A 21,388-nucleotide genomic window follows, 5' to 3' on the forward strand; every position below is an offset into this window, starting at 1 on the left:
TTAAGAACACAGAGCCAAATAATCAACAGTTGTCCTGCCTCACAAGATTTACAATTAAAGGGTGTGATCTGGAGCAGTAAAAGGAAGAACAGCAAAGTAGACAAAAGTGAGAGATAAACTGCTCTGCTTGGAAGCTGAACACAGCAAAACAAAAGGCTATTAAAGCATATCTGAAGTAGGTTAATAAAACTACTGTCACCAGTACCTGTAATGTCTATAGTAGAGTATATTTGCCAAACCTGTGAGTATCGTTAAAACAAAAATTGAAGTCATGTTTAAAAGGATGCCCTTCATAAAGCAGTATTTCAGTAATGGCTGATTTGACCTTTGCACTTCAAAACAAAATACTATAACAGTACTATAGCTGTAACATTAGGAATCATAAAAGTTGATTCACTGTCCCAGAAAAATTAGCAGTAGCAGGCTAAACTAATAAAGCAGAAAGAGAAGCTCTAGGAATATTTTAACACTCTGTTGGGACTGCTGAGTTCACAGCGTCACTCCAGCAATTAGTCTGGAAGCTTTTCAAATTCCTGTTACGAATGAGGTTTCAGATGGGAAAAGGGCACAGCATGTTCATCATACCCCTCCTCTCTGATGTGTAAGGATGAGCTCGAACAAAAGCAAAAAGCCCAAACTTCTCTGTAAATATTTTTTTCTGATTTCTTTCTGTCCCCCCACCAGTTCTATCAATCTTTAGGGAAAACTTCAAACAATTTTCAGGCTATTTAGCCCAACTACTGGGCTAAATTTGTGCTTGAAGTCAATGTCTACCTTAGAAAGTAACGCAGGGCAATAGGACCGAACTGCAAAGTGAAAGGCTGGATGCTGAAGAGCCAACACCCACCCCATACACTTTATGGACAATTTACTTCCATATAGCCTGAATGCTCCTTGATGGCTGGAGTGCATTGCATGCTGCCCTGGAGAACCTACTCTAGTTTAGCTCATGTGAAAGAAATTCACTTCCCATGCTCCCAGACCCAAGTGCAGTAAATGGAGACAGTCAGGAGGTTGACATCAAAAGCTTGCTCCTCATCTGAACTACAGTGCTAATATAGGGGCAAATTTGTCATACACATCACTTGCAAAAAAGTCAGTAGGAATCTGTGCATCACCCAAAATATTAAATTTAGCCCTCAGACAATTTGAAATTAAGAATTCATGCAAATATTTTACATAACAGTGGTTTCGTAATCTCCTTTTAAATCCTAAATAAAACATCCTGTTACTCTATTTTTATTGCCAGCTTGACATGAACATTTAATGTGCAAGTATATTTTATGAATATATAAATAGCTACTTTTTCAAAACACGGCTCAAATGTGTAGCTGCAGGTGATTCACTAAGAAAAAAAGATGTATATAATACACAGAGAAGTATAATACACAAAGAAGTATATAATAAATTTGTAATACAAAAATACAATTGTCTGGTAAGTGTACACAAAAGAAGGTCCATCCACACATAAAAAAGCTCTTGAAGACTTAACAATCATCTTCAAATTGTTGCTTCATGGTTTGAAACTCCCCTTAGATGCTGCAAACCAGGAAGTATCTGCTTCAGATAGGCAAACAGACTCTTGGCATTTCCCAAGATGTTTTTTTTCCATTGCTTTTCAGCTACATGTTAATTCCAGACATTGTAAATCAGAGTTTCTCAAACGCCTTCTCCTTTTCTAGCGTCTAAACCTCTATGATCACATGAAACAGATTAAGAAATAATGAAACACTGTGTAGTTTGTGTACTATATTATTTTCTTTTATGTATTACTAAAAAATTTGTTTCCTCTCTGCCATAAAGTACAGTACCTCCAGCTGCTTGATCTAAAAACACATCCCATTAAAGAAGTGTTCTTTTGTCTTTACCAACTTGGCAATGGCTCATAACAGTTTTCCCTTCAGACTTTGCCCATGGAAGGAAAACGAGAGGAACATTGCTTGTATCTTCAAAATTATTGTGTAAAGTTTTATATATGTACATATGCATATATATAGATCCAGTAATTGCCATGCTTTTTATCTCAGCTTTCTCAGATTCATTCTCCGGAAAGCATAATCAGGTGGTGAGAAAAACTGATCAACACCCTTTCAAAGAGCAGAGAACTGTGTTGCTTTCCTTTTTGCTTCCTCTGAATTTCTATTGAAATTTCTATATTTTATCTGGGTTTAAAAAATGATTTTTAAACTAGAATTTTAGAGGCCTTTTATGGGTGACTGGAAAACTAGCATAGTATCATGGTCTACCAAACAAGCATTACAAATCTGTGATCTGGACTCCTGTTATAGAGGGAAAATATCCCAAAACGGCGTTATTACTGCTTGGAGAAGGCATCAGGACCAACATCTACAGCGGGAAACCATGGCAGGACTGAAAGGAACTTCATCCACCATCACCTATGGATGAAGACAGGATCTGGAGAAGGCAGCTCGCAACTGAGAGGACATTTCTCATGACAGTTTTGGTACTGGTTACTCAGAGATCACAGATGTCCTGTTAAGTAAATATCTCACTTGGCAGACAGCATGGAATCTAATCACTCCTGAAGATGAAAAGTCAACTAGGAGCTCTATCTGGGGGGACACCAGGACTAAAAGTAGGGCCAAAGAAGAGAAGGGGTAAAATATTGAGCCGCCTTCCTGATGTGAGCAACCTTCCAGGTGTGAGTTTCAGCAGTATCCCAGAACACCCAGCTCTGCAGTGCTTTGCAGTCCTTGTTTGATCAGTAGGTATAACACAAATGAGAATTAGGTTGTATTTCACAGCACTTTTCCATCTAAGAGGGAGATCCTTCATGCATCAAATAATCCCTGCGTCAGCAGGAGTTTGTACAAGGTCAGCAACCTGTTTAATTTCTGCGCATCCCGATTATCCCCCCTACATATGTGTGTTTATACGGGGGATGGGGAACAAAAAGGTGGGAGGAAAGAGACTAGTCCTCCTGAGCTATCAGCAAGGTAATCAGAAGATTTTATTGTATCCCGCAAGTGCTAGACTCCGGTGGCGTACCAGAATTGGAGGTAGGGCTGCTCACGAGTGTTCAGGAGGCACAGTTGAAGCAGTATGAACCAAGGAGGAGTGGACAGGGCAGAAAAGGAAACTGGGTTGTTCGGGGCCAATGGATCTACCATACCTCTTCTTTGCAAACAGCACCCCAAAATGGTTTTGGTAAATCCCTGAAGCTCCGTTATATTTAAGTGCAAATTACAAGTTCAGCAATCTCTTGAGCAAAGTTCAACGAACCAAGAAGAATCACCTACAACTCTTTACTTAAGGATCGTTTCCACTTGGGTCTTTCTCTGTGATGCAATTCTGAAACAATCTTTAGAGACTGTCTAGTTCCTACAAGGTCTACACAATCCTCTCTGGGTTGCTAGAAAAAGCCTCCGCATCTGTCTCAGACCCTGAACTGCTCAGAATAGCTCCCAGGCTCTGCTCCTGCTAGCCATGCCCCTCTCTCTGTCTCTGCACTCTCACGGCTTCTCCAGCTGACCGTGTTGCTCTCAGGGAAGGGCACTTTCCTCCCCTCCTTTGTGGCTTTCACCGTGCCCAAAGTGCAGCAGCCAGGACAGTGCACAGGAGTATTTGGGGACCTCCAGCCTTGCTATTTGGAACGGTGGTGTCTCCCCAAAATTCACAGGACTTGCTCAGTTTATTGAGTGACTGCAAACAGGAGAGGACACCAGAATACTCTGCTACTTGTTTTTTTTTCTGTGAGGTGCTTATAGGATGGCTCTTCAGTGGTCATGGGGCAGTGCCTGCCACAGTGGGGGCACGACCTGGGAGCATTACTAGGGCTTATACAGGCAGCATTCTGCATCCGTTCTAGTTTTAATCCCTATAGTTTTTTAGTCCTCTGAGAGAGACCCCAATTTTGTCCACACATCCTCTGGCAGCTCTGTTTCCCCCTTGTGATGGAAATGCTCTTCACCTGAGAAAGCCCTGGGAGTCTCCTTCTCTCTGAGCTCAAGGTGCTCACCTTGCCTTAATTTCATAATCCTCCACGGCAGCATTTGCACTTTGTACAGTTGCAGTGACCACAGTGAGAAGTCTCCCAGCTCAGGTCTCTACATGCCGCTGTCTGGGCTGCAGCCACCCGTACCTACAGATCTGGGAGCGGGGAAGCCACGAAGCCACCTCGCAGCCCAGGGCAGGGATCCTGGTGGCACCCTGCGCTCGGCGGCATCCCAGGGAGGTTGCATTCTTGCTTGCATCATGGTGCTGAGAACTGACGTCTGACTATTCCTATATCCACCTCCGTCACATTACCCCAAACCTCAGGGGTGACTGGCGTGCCCGGATATCACACTCACCTTTCTCTGCCACATCGGCAGCTGCGTGGTGTTTGGTGGTTGAAGGGGTGAGGGCCAGGAAAGGGGTCACTGCTCCACACAGCCAGGCAGCAGCTCTGCTGTAGGGCTGTCTTGTTCTCTACTTCATGCTCATCGTGGACCCAGTGATATTTATCTTCTTTGTTCCAGACACGTTGGCAACTTGAGTGGCAAATAGTCCCTGCATGAGAATGGCAACAAAATGCTTTAACTTTTGAGGAGATTCCTGTTATACCTGATGACAGGAAAAAGTAATTACCAGAACCTTCACAAGAAGTTAAACATTCAAAATATATTACATATCAAAACTTACCAAGAAGCCAATTATGTCAATGACATTTTATGATCTTTGTAACTGTGTGGAGACCTCCAGAAGCGCTGACTTGTCACAGAAATCTAAATATGTTTTGCAAAAAAACTACAAAACACCCCTTTTGTTATTCATACTTGCAAACCCAAGAGGGACTGCTGTGATCAGTTGGTATGACACAGGGTAGAGATACAGTTCCAAAAAATTGCCGAATTATTGAGCAAGAGCATTTCTTTCAGGAAAGCATTCACATCTCATTTAAAAATTTCTACTACAGGAGAATTCACCACAGCTCTTGACAAGCTGTTCCGACAGTTAAAATATCAGCCTTTGAATTTGTCTAGTTTCATTAACAGACCCTGAATCTTACCTTTGCAAGTTTAAAGAGCTTCTGCCGCTGTATTTCTGCCCTGATAGTTACACTGAGACTGTCATGGCACTGAGCCTTCTCTTGGCCATTAGAGACAGCTTGAGCTCCTTGGTGGTCTCACTGGAAGATGTGTTTCTCCAGTCCTTCAGACATTTTTGTGGATTTTCTTTGTAGCAATCTTATTTTTTCAGTATATTTCACAGATTTCTGACACCAGAATGGGACAGTGTTCCAGCAAGATGGTACCAGTATAACAAACAGCTGAATTATTACATCTCTGCCTTTACTTGTCTGTATATCTGAGGTTGCTCAATCTCCTTTTTGATTAAAGATTTCATTGGGAACTCATGCTCAGGTGGTCGTCCAACAGGGCCCCGAATTTCCTCCAGTGTCTCTTTGCTCTATCAGGGTCCTTCTTTTGCCCATTCTTGGTTCCAAGACACACTACTACATTTGGCCATATCAAAATATGTTTCTGTGTCCAGCTTACTGAGCATAGCAGAGCCCTCTGTGCATGTCCCCTTCGTTTAATTTGTGCTGCTTCCTGCAGTGTAACTCATTTGGGCTATCACCATCTTTTCATGTTACACAAAATAAGCATACACCTTTCGCAAGAATGGGCAGCAGGATACTTTGAGATTAAACCTAAAATCATCCATTTTAGGTGGAAAAAAGTCCAAGTGTACATGGAGTAGCATGGAGAATATTTACTTTTTCTTTCTCTGCAGAAATGAAGCATAATGGCATATTCTTAGTGGTCAGTGGACATTAGCTGGTGATTTTCTGTGTTCCCTTTATGGCTTTGTAAGGCAGGAGCCTAGAATTAACAGGGATTTGAAATGCAAAGTAAGATTTTTCCCTTTACATTTCAACTCTTCCAGGTTCTGTAGGACTCAGCTGGTGGGTTTTATGGTTAACAAAGGCAGGCTGGAGAAAGCAGCTGACTACAGACACTTTTAAATCCCAACCTGAGAAGTTCTCTCTCTCCTGAAGATCTGTATCTATAATAAATTTAATCTGTGCCATCACTTGGGAAAGTTCATGTTTAATCTAATCTAATCTTAAATGACAGTGAAATTTGACTGTAGATTCTCGTATCACTTGTAACACATGTTCTGTATTTTTTGTTGAAGTCTTTATCCTTTTCTCAAAAACAAAAAAGAAAGGAATTGTTGGGATGGGAAGGAACAAGCAGTGCAACCAGAACTTTAAAAAAGTGTAAATGATCTAACATTACACTTGCAGCTCCATGCTCAGAGAGGATAAATAGCCAGATACACACATACACAGACACACAAACTCCATTTTTCTTTGATGTCCCTAATACAAATGCCAACCAAAAGCTATCTTGCTTACTTTTAGGAAATAAACACGTGAAATCAGAGCCCAAGGCGGATGTATTAACAAGTAGCTATTTCCTATTGTGTTCACTGAAGCTACAAGGAGCAAGATAACAAGAAAGGAATAAAATCCAGGTTGTAATACAAGCCTGAACGGCATATTGATGCCGATAGGAGTGTAATTTTCTGCTTTTATTTTATTAAAATATATATGAAATTGCTAGGTTAGTCACTGATTTCACAGAAAACCACTGAGCACTGGCTGGCTCCACACAGTTATCCAAGCCAAGGGCTCTTTATGGAGGTGACATCCCTCCTGCTCTCCAGCCACATCCGTGCTCCAACTTCCACACCAGTCTCCTCTTTCACCGTTTGTCAGCAAATTTACCATCTCGCCTCTGATCTCCCACTCCCACTTTTACCCACAGTAAAAGGCAATTAGAGACAAACCCCCTGCACCAAAAAAATCCAGCCCTCCCCCAAAACAAACCAAACCATCCTGTTCCCTCCCTCCCAGCCAGGGTGCTCACAAATTTACTTTCTCTGACCCGGTGCTCAGATTTGTCTCTCTCTTTGTTCTTTTGCTGTGGGAAGGAGTTAACATCCTCGCTTTAGGGGGAAAACTGAGAGCAGTTACCTCTTTGATGCCATCTTTGCAAACACCACATGGGAGAGGTTGGATTCTGCACAGGACTGGTCTGCTTTAGTTGTCCCCATCCATCCCACGTTGTCAAGCCATCCAGCAGCTTTCTCTGGTTATGTCTGCAACACGCACGGGGTGAGCAGCCACGAGGCTCCCACAGGCAGCACGAGAGGACGACTGGCAGGGTGGCCAAGCCCCGAGACAATGTGAGCGGCCAGTGGCAGCTGGGTCAGCATCTCCTGTGCCAGCTGGAGCCTGCTGCTGGTTTGGCCCCACTCTGAGCTCTCTGGTGCGGAGCTGTGACACGCAGTACAGACACATCTGCTGGGTCTCTGCTGTTCCTCACATTTATGCAACAAGTACTGCTCTTTCTAGCTGCCTGCCTCTGGTGTCTGCTCTGACAGAGGTTCTCCTGCTTTCCTCTCTCCCAAACACACACAGCTCTCACAAACCATGCTGGCGTCCTCCCTTTGCACAAGGTCCTTAGTCTGCCCAGTCCACAGACTCAGATGGGCATACTTTTAAGTGTTTATTTCATCAAGGAGTCTAGTTATGTGCTGTATTCTTAGGCAAGAAATATGGTTGTCTCATCCATCGCCTTAGATCAGCTTTCGCCCCGCTGCCCGTATTCTGCCTTCCCTCAGCCCTTTCTCACCATCTTCAGCTACGCCTTTTCGTAGTATCATCTTCTCCAGCTTCTTCCCACAAAAGAGCTGCTGAGCAAGTTGTTTTCTCCACACCGTGCAGAGCAGACATATTTCACAGCAGACCATGCTGCAGCCAGCAAAGGCTCTGGAGAGACCCAGGTCTTTAAGTTTCTCCACAAGACTCGGCTCTCGTTGAGTAAGCAGCCTTTAGCAAGCAGCCAGGACTGTGTTTGTCTTCCTATGGCTGACATAAGGTGGAAAAGTTTATACTGCTGTGTTGTGTGCCCTGGCTAATTCAGAAGAAATGTGATCATGTGAAAACACCTGGATGAAATCCTTATCATTGAGCAGTCTAGAACATACCGTTGTGAAAATCAGACATTCTTGTTAAAACATGCTGCACTTGCACTTGTGTCTGTCCGTCAGGAGCAGTTTCCCATATACAAGTGGTGTTGGGGAGCTTTTTTGCAAGAGTAGACTGTGGCTGAGACCTTTCCCTGCAGAGTTTTGGAAGCAGAATTAACCTGCTGGGAACTGACATAGCATTTCTGCCACAAGAAAGGTTTTCTGTACAGTTTTGTTCTGGTGGGGGACAGGAACAGGAAGAGACAGAAGCACCTTAAGGAGCTTGAGATGAAACTTAACCCTGCCTGCACTTATGGGGGAGCTTCACTGCTGGGGAAAGGAGAGAGGGTGCTAGCAGCCTAAACTGGAGCCCAGTTCCTTCCCAACCTCCTTACTGGAGTATCTATTTACTATTGAAGCTCTTATGGTTGCAAACTGTGACTCAGGTTTCTCATGTATAAATGTCAGCAAAAATAAAAAGAGCTTTTTGGCTTAGAGTTAAAAGTTTGGGAACAGCTGAGTTTGTGAAGCTCTGGCCCTGCTGTGATGTGGATCCTTCCTGTCAAAGGTCACAGTGTACATTTAGAGGCACCAACCACTCCCCTCAGTAAGAGCTACTCTAACACTGGGAACAGTCTCCAGAGAGAATGAGATTCCTGAAAGAAATCCCCCAAGTTTTCAACAAATTCTCTCTATGATTGCTAGATCCCAAGACATACCCGGGCTGTGTTTATTACAGTTCAGGAACATAGAAAAAAGCAAGTGATCACTACAGTTGTAGATTTTGTAGTCTGGGACTATTGGCTGATTTTTACCAGCTGTTGTATTTAATATAATACTATATTAATATTTATTATATTAGATATGTTATGCATTATGTATTGCATTAACAGCTGATTATGTATTATATTATTAAAATAACAGGGACTCCTTAGAGCCATTTCCATAAGCTGAAGCTTCTTGTGGTCTTGGAAGGTCATTCCGTAGCCAGAAATGGCTGAAGTACAAAGATCTACGTATCCCCAACCTTTGATCAGCTGTGTTTCCCATGCATTCTCTTGACAAATTACATTGCCTCCCCCAGAATAGGGCTATGTGAGTTAAGCTGACAATCCAGCTGCTCCTTTCTTTTTTGCCACCATAGGTTTGAAAAAAACCCAGTGTATGCTGTCCAGAGTATGGTCCCAGCAAGAACAATTCCAAATATTACCTCCATCTGAGGTGAGAGAGAACTCAACTTTTATTTGAACAACACTGCTACAAATACCACATATGAAAACAAATCATCAGGTACATAAGCAATGTTTTAATGGCCAAATGTTTTTTTACATTAAAATCAAAGTAAGATCAATATCTGAGGACCAAGGATGCTAAATTATGTCAGTGTTTTCTGACCATTCTAGTAAATCGTAATGTTGAGTTCCTGAGTAAGTGGGGCAGAAATCCATAAAGTGAGTTTCTGTGAAGAAAAGAAAAAAAAAAAAAAAAAAAGACACAAAGTTAATGAACAACTTTATGTTACCTTAAAAAAGACCAGCTCAAAATGGAGAACAAGAAGGAAAACTTGAGCTTAGACCTTCATGATTCCCTTAACCTCGTCTGGTAGGCCAGACTGACTTGGTGGTAGTATGCATCATTCTACTGCTGTATCCAATTCAACACCCCTTTTAGAAATTCAGGAACAGTTTAAAATTAATTAATAAAATGAATTAAATATGAAATTATAAATACAATACCTGTCCTGCTCTCTCTCTGTTCAATGTTAAATTTGGTGTGTTTTATGCTTCTCACATAATTTCCATTTTCAGTACTTCACCAATTTTATCTTTAGGTTTCAGAATTAATAGTCTCTTAGAATGCATAATATTCATTCACACCTCTTAGCTAGTTCTTTGCCCACCCACAAATTCCTGTTAACATCACTCTAACAGCCTATGCTTAGATCACTTCTTCAAAGTATGTAATGTTTTCATCTTTCAGCAGAAACAGTTCTCTAGTAGGAATTCCACTTCTTGAATAATTTTCCTTTTATTCAAATACAGGGCCAGATCCAGACAAAAATACTGCAACCCCATCCAAACACTAACCCAAAAGTGCCAGGCAGCCAGAAAGGCTGCTCCAGACTGCACTACTGCATGGACATTGGGAACTACGGACATTGGGAATCTCCCTGCCCTTCCCAGCAGGGGATGCAAGTGGAAGCAAGAGGAGAACCTCCCTATGCCCAGGTCATCTTGTTGTCAGCACAAGCCTGGTCAACAGAAGTGCTCTTCCAACATCCCTGCTGCAGTTACAACGCAGCTCCTGTGGCTCTTAGGGTATGATACTCGAGGGGAGGAAACAGATAAGAGACTCCTAATAATAATAGGAAGACTCTGCAATATTACAAATGTCAGATCAGGGTAGCCCTGCGTGAATCAGAGAGAAAGAAGTGGCTTATTACTAAGCAAGCTGCTTCTATTTATATACAAATAACTGTGTCTCAATTATGCACTTAAGCCCTGCTTTTAGGCAAATTTGCTTTCTGTAAAGCAAAAGCAATATGGTAGAAGTTACTTTGTACTACATCCCTTCAAACAGTACGGTCTTTGTGCTTGTTAAACTATTATACAGTATGTAATCTCATTAAGCCTCTGCGAAAGTGGCAAATTTGCCCTTTGGATTTTGTTATTTTCTTAATTACATGGATTGTAAATTTTCAAGACATAAACCCAAGCTGCTAGTGCTTTTCTTTTTAGTAGAGATTCAAACATGAGAGTATTCTAGGTAATGGCATTAAAACACCTGTACAGTGATGGTGGGAGAGGTTTGACTGAATCTCTTAGAATTGTGAGAGGAATATATTTAGCTGGTTTAAATAATGTAATTGTTGTGCAGTTTTGGACCTTCCCCACTACAGCAGCTTGGTGGCTTTTTCTCCGTTATTTGAAGTAGTTCTTAAGTCACTGAGATCATCTTTTGCACTTAAATCAATTTTTAAATGATACTTTTTAGTCTTTCTTAACCATCTTTTTATGGGATGCTGTTAGTATTCAGTTATCTTTTGGATTTCTGTGATTGGTGCCTTCAAGCACATCTCAATGGAGTGTTTTCTTTACCCTGCCACATTTATGTTGCTTTCAGCTTGCTTAGAGGCAGTTTGGCTGTTAAACAATTTCTTCCCTTGAGGCAATACTGATTACACTTATTTATGACATCGTCTCTGAAAGTGAGTTTTTTATGATTCTCCAAGGCAGAAATTTATTCTCAGCAATTTTCTTCCTTTACAGATTCCTTCAATAAAATAAATGTTAGAATGAGGTGCATATAACAGGGATCACACTTGGGTTACAAATAAACCTAAATCATTAAGCCAAGTGGGTAGACTAACATAAGACATGACATGCATTGCTTGTTGCCTCAGCTATCTTTGACTGAACAATGAGTTAGTGGTATCTTATAGTGTTAGTACTGGGAGTTCCCTAGATGCAGACCAGTGCTGAGATGTGAGTACCACATCTCATACAAAGTGTGTGCGACCCACTTCAGCCTGGTGGCTGGTGACAAATAAGTGACCAGAGCAAAGGAAATTTACTCAGCATTGTTGTCTGTTCTTCTGTGGAAAAGGAAACTGGGACCACAGAGGTTGTTGCAGCTGTTTATAAGGGGTGTCTGTCCCCTCTGGGTTGTCTCCTTGTTGGTACTAGAGGAGCACTGCACAAGCAAGTCATGCATTTTGATCTGGGACACTGAGGTTGGACACTTTAAGATGCTGAAACTGTAACTGTTGTCTCACTGTAGTGATAGTTCCCTTAGGAACACAAAAGTACAGCAGAGATTTGCCCTTCCCTCCTCTGAAAATAGGGAAACACTCACTAGAGCCACCTATGCTGAAATAATTTTTGGCCACTAAGTAATTGTGAGAAAAGGTCTCCATCACTTCTTTTCAGCAGCTGATAAACAACTTTGACGAGTTTTCTCATTTTATCAGAATGATAATAGTGCCCATAAAACTGCTAACATTTCTCCTGGTTTGTGGACCTGTATCTTCTTTTCATTATTTCATTAGTCTAAAAACTTGTATAAGTGGCAGACATTAAGTAAAAGAGAACATATGTGTAATAGCAATGATTAAAGTTTCTGAAAATAGCTTTCACTTTTGCTTTTTTTACCCCCTAAAACTCAGACTGTTGTATCAATAATTGGTGCCTGGTTATACTTGGAAATGTAAAGGGGTGTGGATGATTCATTGATTCGTTGATTATCCCCTTTTCCCTAAGGTTTTTCATAACTGCTCAGTGCAGCTCTTACCCCACTCAGCTCGTAAGAGAAAGCATCTCCACGGATGGCTCTTCCATTCAGAGAAACAGCATGAGGTCTCAGATTCAGGCCAAGAATTGTAATTTTGTTGTACTTCAGAGTGTCAGCCCCACGGTAGCCATTTTTAAGTATTTCTGTCTTCAGGTGTCCCTGGAAAAAGCCATAGAGAAAATATTAGGGCCACGACAACTCTTTAGAGGTGACTTATTGCGTACTGTTACTGTTGTGGTCTCATCTTTGTCAGTGAACATATAGAATGTCTTCCAACATTAAAGTCTGAGATCATCAAGGAAAAACAATAGCTACATTAATTTTCATGTAAGAAAGGTTTCATGTATGATTATAAACTAAGACAGTAAGACACAACGTTCATTTGGAATCTTCTTGGACATGTTTTTTTTCTTGTAATCAATGCAAATTTGGTTCTTGTACCCATTTACAGTGTACAATGGCATATGCAAAGCCAGAATCCAGATACAGAGATTCAGTTAGTGACCTTAAGGCAGATTTAATTAACATCCAAAACTAATTGCTTTAAACCATTAGCATCTTCCACAAACATCAGCTGCTAAATATTTTGCCCCTATTTTATGTTCCACAGCTCCACGGCTCCTTCTAGAAATCTCTGTTACATATGTCCCAGCTTTAAGGACACTGAAGGAATACCATATGTCTGTAGAGCTCTGTTTGTTGTACTTTTTATTTACTGCATAACCTGCATTTGGGGATGTACCAAGAGGACACAGAAAGTCATTAAACAAATTCATTTGGATCACCAGTGACAGTAATTTCCCATATAAGCAAAGAAGAGGAATCATTGCATTTGTTATGTGATCGAAGTTGTTAAGGAAATAAAGATGAATTACGCTGCTCAGGAAATGATGAATTACTATGCAATCATGTCTTTTTAAAAATATGCCAAGGAGAAACCCATGATGGAACCTTTTGCATAAATTAGCTTATGTTATTTCAATGGTGGCTGGTAGGAGGGGAGCAGAAGCTAGATCACAGTATTTGTAACTTAGGGCTGTGCTTACACTTCTTATTTCAGGCATCCATACACACAGCACACTGATTTAAACTGCCTAAATAAGGAATGTTGGCTATTATGGAGCAAATGAGGAGAGGCCTCTAAAAGCCTCTGGAGCATTTTTTAGGTTACATATATGTGGTGTCTTCTGCCCATTGGCAGAGCTCCAGCACAGAGGGAGGTTCAGTATAGAGAGACCACCTCCCTGTGGTCATTTCTTGCTGTCTCAGGTGTGGCTAAGCAGGACAGCTAGTTCAAGGTGGCCACACAGACCCAGTAAGATCAGTGTGATGCTGAGCTCAGTGATTACAGCTGTATTAATAAATAAGGTTGCAATCAAGCTCTGAGACCCTGAGACAGGACTCTGCAGTAGACACCACTGTCCCTCTGACCAAGGTCTCAAACAGAAGGTCTTGGGGAGACAGGGAGGTGATGGTCCAGGGGAATGAGTGATCCTTAACCTCCCCAAGCATCTAGTGGTTAAAACAGTTGCCCAGGAAGGTCCTGAGTTCTCATCAGAGGGAGGGAACTTGTGGATATCACCCGAAGTCCCATACATGCAAAGCAAAAAGAAGTCCTGGATCCAAGACCAGAAGCCAGGGCTTCCTGCTGCACTTCTGAGCAGCAAAGTCATGATTTTTCTTTATTACTGTCTTGCTCTGGTCCTATGAACTTCACCTTTCTCCCCACTCACCTCATTTTCCCTGTGAAAATTTCATCAGTTTTAGGAGGAAATTGCTTTCAGGCTATTCAGTTACCTAGTGGCTAGTGTATCATAGAATCATAGAATGGTTTATGTTGGAAAGGATCTTAAAGATCACCTGGTTCCAACCCCCCTGCCATGGGCAGGGACACCTCCCACTAGAGCAGGTTGTTCAAAGCCCCATCCAACCTGGCCTTGAACACTTCCAGGGATGGGGCATCCACAACTTCTCTGGGCAACCTGTTCCAGTGTCTCACCACCCTCATAGTGAAAATTTTCTCCCTGATAAGCTCCCATTTCCTCGAGCAAGCCTTCCCATCACCATCCCTTCAGTTCAGTTTGGGTTCACTTGGTACAGTCTGAACACATCTGCCTTACCTGCCACCTCTGGGGGTGGAGGCAGAGTTTATGGCTCTCCCTGCTCATCCCTGAAGTACAGCAGGTCTTATACATCTGGCTCATGTATTTTTGTAGACTGGTAGGCTTAATATATGGGGGACTTTGACTTGGGGCACTTTGACTTAGGTCACTTAGCCATTATGCGTGTCGAAATGGAGGTGTCAAGTGAATTAAAATACCAGCCACAGGGAGACAGTACCAGCGAGCAGGCAGCTTGAATCATTCGCTGACACTTAAGTGCCTACACTAGTCTTGAATTCTTCTTTGTATTTCTGGGTTTTTTAAATAAAAAATATAAATGAGAAGGTCTAATCCTGCAGCTGTTACTTGCGCAACACTCTGTGCTGGGTTCAGAGTAAATACTGTGATGTCAGACCTTATCAGTAAATCTCTTAAGGAGCAAAACTTGTGTGTTCTCCTAAATCTAGGTGTGATTAAATTATTCACCCGCAATTTTTTAAAGAATATTGAAATGTGCAACAAATACCAAGACTTTCGTACATTTCTCATACTTCTACAATTTACTATTTGAGATGGATTGTTTTCTTTATAAACACATAATAAAAAAACGACATTAGAGATTATTGGAATGCAGATAGGGACTTCAGTCATGGATTTACAGGCAGAAGTCAAATATGAGCAATGAGAAATGGAAGTGCCAGTGAATCAACAATCTAATTTGCACAGATCAGAATTTAATATAAAACTGGATATTGTTTTTCTTTAGCCTTCCTGAAATAAATTACTATACACAGACTACAGAAAGCCAAAGTGATTTTTCTTCCATTTTACTGTTGAAATATCCTTTTTTTGAAGAAGATTTTTTTTTCTTGGTAAATCAAGAAGAAAATAAATTTAAAATTAAATTTAAAGTCTAGACATGTGTTATTAGTTCCAGGAAAATATCTTACAAATATACAAGACTACGTAATAAAACCCATTGTCTTACCCTGACTTGCTCTTGCTCCTGGAAGACATACATTCTGAGAGCAATATCATAATAGAGCTTAACACAATTTTATGCTTTTGAATATTTTCTGTAGACTACTTTGGGTCTTTTAGAAATAGATGGCATGAAGATCATAAAATCATAGAATCATTTTAGTTGGAAAAGACCCTTAAGATCATCAAGTCCCACTGTAAGCCTAACACGGCCAAGTCCACCACTAAAACATGTCGCTATGCGTCACATCTACACGTCTTTTAAATACCTCCAGGGGAGGCAACTTCACCCCTTCCCTGGGCAGCCTGTTCCAATGCCTGATAACCTTTTGGTGAAGAAATTTTTCCTAATATCCAATCTAAACCTTCCTTGACATGTCTTGAGGCCGTTTCCTCTCATCACTTCCAACTTGGGAAAAGAGGCCAACACCCACCTGGCTACAACCTCCTTTCAGGTATCTATAGAGAGCGATAAGGTCTCCCCTCAGCCTCCTTTTCTCCAGGCTAACAACCCCAGTTCCCTCAGCCGCTCCTCATATGACTTGTGCTCCAGATCCTTCACCAGCTTCGTTGCCCTTCTCTGAACACACTCCAGCACCTCAATATCTTTCTTGTAGTGAGGGGCCCAAAACTGAACACAGTACTTGAGATGGGGCCTCACCAGTGCTGAGTATGGGGGGACAATCACTTCCCTAGTCCTGCTGGCCACACTATTCCTGATACAGGCCAGGATGCTGTTGGCCTTCTTGGCCGCCTGGGCACACTGCTGGCTCATATTCAGCCAGCTGAAGACCAAAATCATGCCACAGTCTACATACAATATCCTATTTCTTACCAAATGCTAGAATTGTAGACAAAATATGATCTGTATAGATTATTGAAGTAGGTTAAGGGTTTTTTACAATAACGCCCACAACTTACTATCATATACTTCATGCGCTTCTAGTAGATTTATTTTATATTCTTTATCTCAGTTGAAGCCTAGACTGTTGGGTTCTTATATTGAGCTTTCTCAGGACATGTCTGCACATAAGTGAGCGCTGTGTGAAAGGCATTAATGCACTGACCCTGGGCTAATCTATTCTTGCACTGCATGGAGCATCTGATCAGAACGGTGGGTTGCCAATAGCATGCTGAATCGCTCCACAGGAGACCGACCATGGGAGCAATCTCTGTGCTGTCAGACAAGGAAACACAAGCTAAAGAAGTGAGACTACATAAATCTCTGGGCTACAAAATAAAAACTTTGAGTGATCAAACTTAAAAAGTTGCTGGGATATCCTGAAGAGAGGAATGTAGCCTTCTCCCACCCATCAGACTGAAAGTGTTCCTAGGAGGAAGACAAGGAAAAGGTCCCTCGTCCCCAGAAGCTGCAACTCAGAAAAAAAAAATAAAAATATCTGAGCTGAAAAAATGGATTTATAGATTTACAATACAGCAGGGACATTAATGATGTGTCACTATGATACTTAATGAAGCAAACACAAAACTGAAGCATCATAGTTGGATTATTTTGTAGCTGTCTGTAAATTAAAACATTAGGTAGCTTACCAGGTTTAAAGGCTGAGCTATTAGAAGAAAGCTTTCCAGAGAAAAGTTAGACATTAGCACCTTACAATGGTTACACTAAAATACAGCTGCCTGTATATACGTAGGTACCTCCTATGTTGCTACTTACTTTGCTGTACGTATATTTAGCCAAGAAGTAGTTCTCCTTTTCAATAGTATCTGTTAAAACACAGAGCAAGAAAGATTGGTATCAAAACAAGGAGCAAAATCCATAAGCAGTTCATATTAATTGTAACAAGCAGCTAACATCAGACTAAGATGATTTGTAGGCTATTTAATCTCTTCCTCTAGTCTTCTTAGGATGAGCTCAGGGGAATACAACACAAGTGATTGACCTCTCTAGCAGACCAGCTGTTCACAGTGTCACACCTTTCTCATATCAAAACACTGACTCCAAGAGCAATCTGCTTTTCACATCTCTAACGTGCATCTTAGGGTCAGTTCTCCAGCTATTTCTAGTAGGAGTCAGTGCCATGACACCGCTGAAAAGGCAGCCTGAGGAAAGCCCTGTATACAGACACCGCTTTACAGAAGGGGGCCAGGCTTACCGATTGAATCACCATCATCCCAGAAGAGAGACCCAGAAGCTTCTCCGTGTTCATCCAGGGCAATAATGAGCCCAAATGGGTTCAGACGGCTGTTGACAAACACATGGAGAAGTGTCAGTAAAAATTTGTGGGCACTGTCCCTTCCAAGTTATTTAACAGAAACTTCTGAACACAATTAACTCCAATTTTAAGGTTACAAAAAAGGCCACGACAGAAGAATTACCATCACCAAAGGGGGTCCCGAAGTGATGACGAAAACTCTGCCTTGCTTTGTACCACTGAAACGTAAAATTCCCACCTTTTGAGTGCTTGTGTGGACAAGTTTCCAATTCTTTAGTGGCCTTAATGTCTGATAACTGGGCAGTCTGGGAGGCAATTGGTCACCAGTGATACCTTACTGGGGTTTGGATTGGTTGCTGCACAGTGCTGTTCCTTCCCTTCCCTACTCACATCAGCTTCTGAGCATGGTTCAGACTCGAGACAGTGTATTACCCATTGGCATAGGGAAATAATTTTCCTCAAAAGAGATTTGAGCTTTTCCACCTTGATCATGGCGTTCAAAAGAAGCATTGCCAGCAAGTCAAGGGAGGTGATTCAGCCCCTCTACTTCACTCTCATGAGACCCCACATGGAGTGCTGTGTCCAGCTGTGGGGAGCCCAACATAAGAAGGACATGGACCTGTTGGAGCGGGTCCAGAGGAGGGCCACTAAGATGATCAGAGGGCTGGAGTACCTCTCCTATGAGGACAGGCTGAGAGAGTTGGGGCTGTTCAGCCTGGAGAAGAGAAGGCTCTGTGGAGACCTTATTGTGGCCTTCCAGTACCTAAAGGGGGCCTACGGGAAAGATGGGGAGGGACTCTTTATCAATGAGTGTCATGGTAGGATGAGGTGTAATGGTTTAAAACTGAAAGAGGGTAGAATTATATTAGATATTAGGAAGAAATTCTTTACTGTGAGGGCGGTGAGGCACTGGAACAGGTTGTCCAGAGAAGTTGCAGAGGCCCCATCCCTGGAGGTGTTCAAGCCCAGGCTGGATGGGGCTTTGAACAACCTGGTCTAGTGGGAGGTGTCCCTGCCCATGGCAGGGGGTTTGGAACTAGATGATCTTTAAGGTCCTTTCCAACTCTAACCATTCTATGATTTAATAAATTCATCCAGGGAGAGGTTTTGCATTTTCCCCTTGCACATGAGGAATGACTGACACTTTGAATCACTTTGAATGACTGACAGCAGGTTGGCGCAGCAGTAAGAGGTGCAAAAGTTTCTCTGAGTGTAACCACAGAGCCGGGAGTAGGTTTCAGCTGTGCAAACGATGACGCGGGTCATCTCTGGGCTGACTTCTCCTAATGCAATGGAGTGAATCGTGGGATAAAAATACTGTGCTCATCGCCTGGGATGGCAGCTGGGAGCTGCAGATAGCCTCGCTTCTATATTTTCTTTTGATTACTTTTTTGGCTGTCTGTGGGTCTGACCCGCACCGTGGGTTTTTTGGTGATGAACATAGATGACAGTACCTCTTAGTTGTAGTCGTGGCTGGTGCCTGTTCTGGCAGGATGTAGCCTCCACGGATGAACAGAGGGATCTTGCTCAACGGGGCAGACACAGTAGCATATGTCTTGCTCCAGGTACTTGGCATTTTTTGACCCTACCGCAAAAATTAATGCAGTTAAAAAAAACCCTGCAAATCCAGGCACTATACATTGTGACAATATAGAACTGAAAAAGAGACCAAGGGGTACATTTTCATCTCAATTACATCAGTGAAAATCCAAACAAAAAAGCAGATTCCAGGGGTATTATCCCAGTTCCTTTTTTAACATGAAAGAGGATCTAGCCCTTGCAGTTATGCATATGCATGAGATCGAACCATCATGAATGAAAGACAGCAAATAGTCTTTACAAATGGTATCATTATTACATATGCTGTGAAAAAAAAAAAATCCTCATCAAGACTCTAAGCAAAAAGCAAAAGAAACTTTTGCTTCCTCTTTTTATGCATATGGAGCCTGTCACATTTCAGTTTAAGGTAAGTGATTCATAATCATTTGGGAATGTAAACTGTAGATTTTCTTCTCTTTTATGGACAAGTCTTCCCCTTTCAGAAAGTAATTACAGCATTCAATGAGTGAAATTCATGAACGTGCAGACAACCAGCATTAAGTTCTCTGCATCATTCATTTCTGTTTCTGGTTTAGTGCCTCAAAACCAGGTGTAGGCAAGGCTTACATACAGAGTAGATAACAGGAAGGCTTTGCTCTTGTCCCCTGTAAATGGAATTCTAACTTACGGTAAGTACCCAACCTTGTTTTTGGATAAGCACCATCTGTATGGCAAGTATGTGCCAAATGCCAGGAGTTGAGCTTCACTAACGCTGGGGGCATGCCCCATAGGCAGGGCAAGGGACACCGGGGACGCTGTCCCTGCACCCAGCCCAGCAAGGGGGGCTCAGGGGGAACTACAACAAGGAGAGCTGAATGAAATCCTCGACCTCGCAGTGCCACAGTCTTATGAAAACAGAAAGGGGAAAGGGTTGGATGAACACCCATCTGAGGACACCAGTCAAATGCTGAAAATGACCTAACTCCTTTAAAAATAAAGAGGTTTAAATGCTGAGAGCATTTCCGTCCTGCCCGTTCCCCTGCCAGCATCACTCGGGATAGTTAACAACAGCCTGATGCTCCTGGGCTCACATTTGCGAAAGCTCTCAGCATCAACCTAACTACTCCTGCTGAAGCCAACACTGGTCTTTATCCTGCAGATTGCAGCACAGCATAGTTGGGTTGAAACTGAGGGCTTTTGGAAGTGCAGTAGTGGGGATGGTGTTCGGAAGGTCAAAACCTGTAGTCCCCGAAGCTAGAAGAGGCTGACATTTTCCACAGAGCAGATTGTTCTGCATCTCTTGGAAGCATCTTTCGGAGGGGAGCTTCATCCTGCTCTCTAAATCTGCCTTCTGTCAAAAGTGATGCACGTGCAGAACTGCATGCACAAAACGGTTTGCAGCATGTTCTCAGGAGTACGACTCAGGTTTCTGTGCAGGGAAGTGTATCGGTTCAAGAATTAAAATATGCAATAAAAGGCAGGGGGGGGACACAAGAAATCTTAGCAGTTTCATGAATTTCTAGGCTGCTCCTGAAAATTCAGTTCTCTCTGTCTTAGAGCTTTACAAACCAAAAATAGAAAATAAAATGCAACTGAAAGCTGTGCAATTTACTCTCCCAGCTAGGCTGGTGTGGACTTTGTGTGCTCTAGTTTTCTTAAACATGGATGCTGAGGTAAAAATACCGCTGAACATTGCTTAAAGTTATTTTGCAGGAATTGTACCATTTCAAATTATGTAAAAAATGTAAGAAACAAAATCTTAAAAATACATACGGTATAGTAGTCAAACCATTGTGCTTCAGGGAAGTATACATCCACGGATCTTGCTCCCTGTAATTGTTATAAAGTGATTAAAGTTTTTTTTTCTTTTTGCATTTCTGATATTACATTAGCTTTATTATATTTGCGCATGGAGAGATGTATGCTGAATATTCTAATAACATCAAATCTTGGGTATTATGGCTGAGTTATTATGATAGCAGTGGACTAATGCTGGCTAATCTATAATGCTAAACAGAGGATCCTATCCTATTTGGGGGGTTTTACTGCCATTCTGTGGGATGAGTCAATATTATATGATTATTTCAGTCTAGCACATAGCTCTATGTCTTGCGAATATAACTGGCCTAGGTGCACTCCTGTAACGTCTGAGCAATCCCAGTGAGGTCTACGGCAGCCTTTGCAAGACAGGACTTCACATCTGATGCTGGAGTGGGGGACACCACTGCTCAGTGCCTCTTGCACCGTTCCTCTTGCAGAAACAGGCAGAGAGTAAGGTTTGGCAAGGAGGATACACAGATATTTGTCTTCTTG

General features: G+C 42.0%; 1 protein-coding gene across 1 annotated transcript in view; it reads right to left on the reverse strand.

Moving 5' to 3' along the window:
• The window catches only part of LOC104284854 (putative maltase-glucoamylase-like protein FLJ16351), a 67,760-nt gene that overhangs the window by 578 nt on the left and 45,794 nt on the right, over positions 1-21,388 (reverse strand). The window contains exons 17-22 of the mRNA XM_009883226.1: positions 20,849-20,905; positions 18,991-19,121; positions 17,477-17,565; positions 17,038-17,087; positions 12,277-12,435; positions 206-239 (exon numbers count right to left, since the gene is read on the reverse strand). Coding sequence (XP_009881528.1) covers positions 206-239; positions 12,277-12,435; positions 17,038-17,087; positions 17,477-17,565; positions 18,991-19,121; positions 20,849-20,905 — 520 coding nt within the window. The remainder of the gene's footprint in view (positions 1-205; positions 240-12,276; positions 12,436-17,037; positions 17,088-17,476; positions 17,566-18,990; positions 19,122-20,848; positions 20,906-21,388) is intronic.

This window comes from Charadrius vociferus, unplaced genomic scaffold (genome assembly GCF_000708025.1).
Source record: "Charadrius vociferus isolate BGI_N301 unplaced genomic scaffold, ASM70802v2 scaffold363, whole genome shotgun sequence".
Taxonomy (NCBI): domain Eukaryota; kingdom Metazoa; phylum Chordata; class Aves; order Charadriiformes; family Charadriidae; genus Charadrius; species Charadrius vociferus.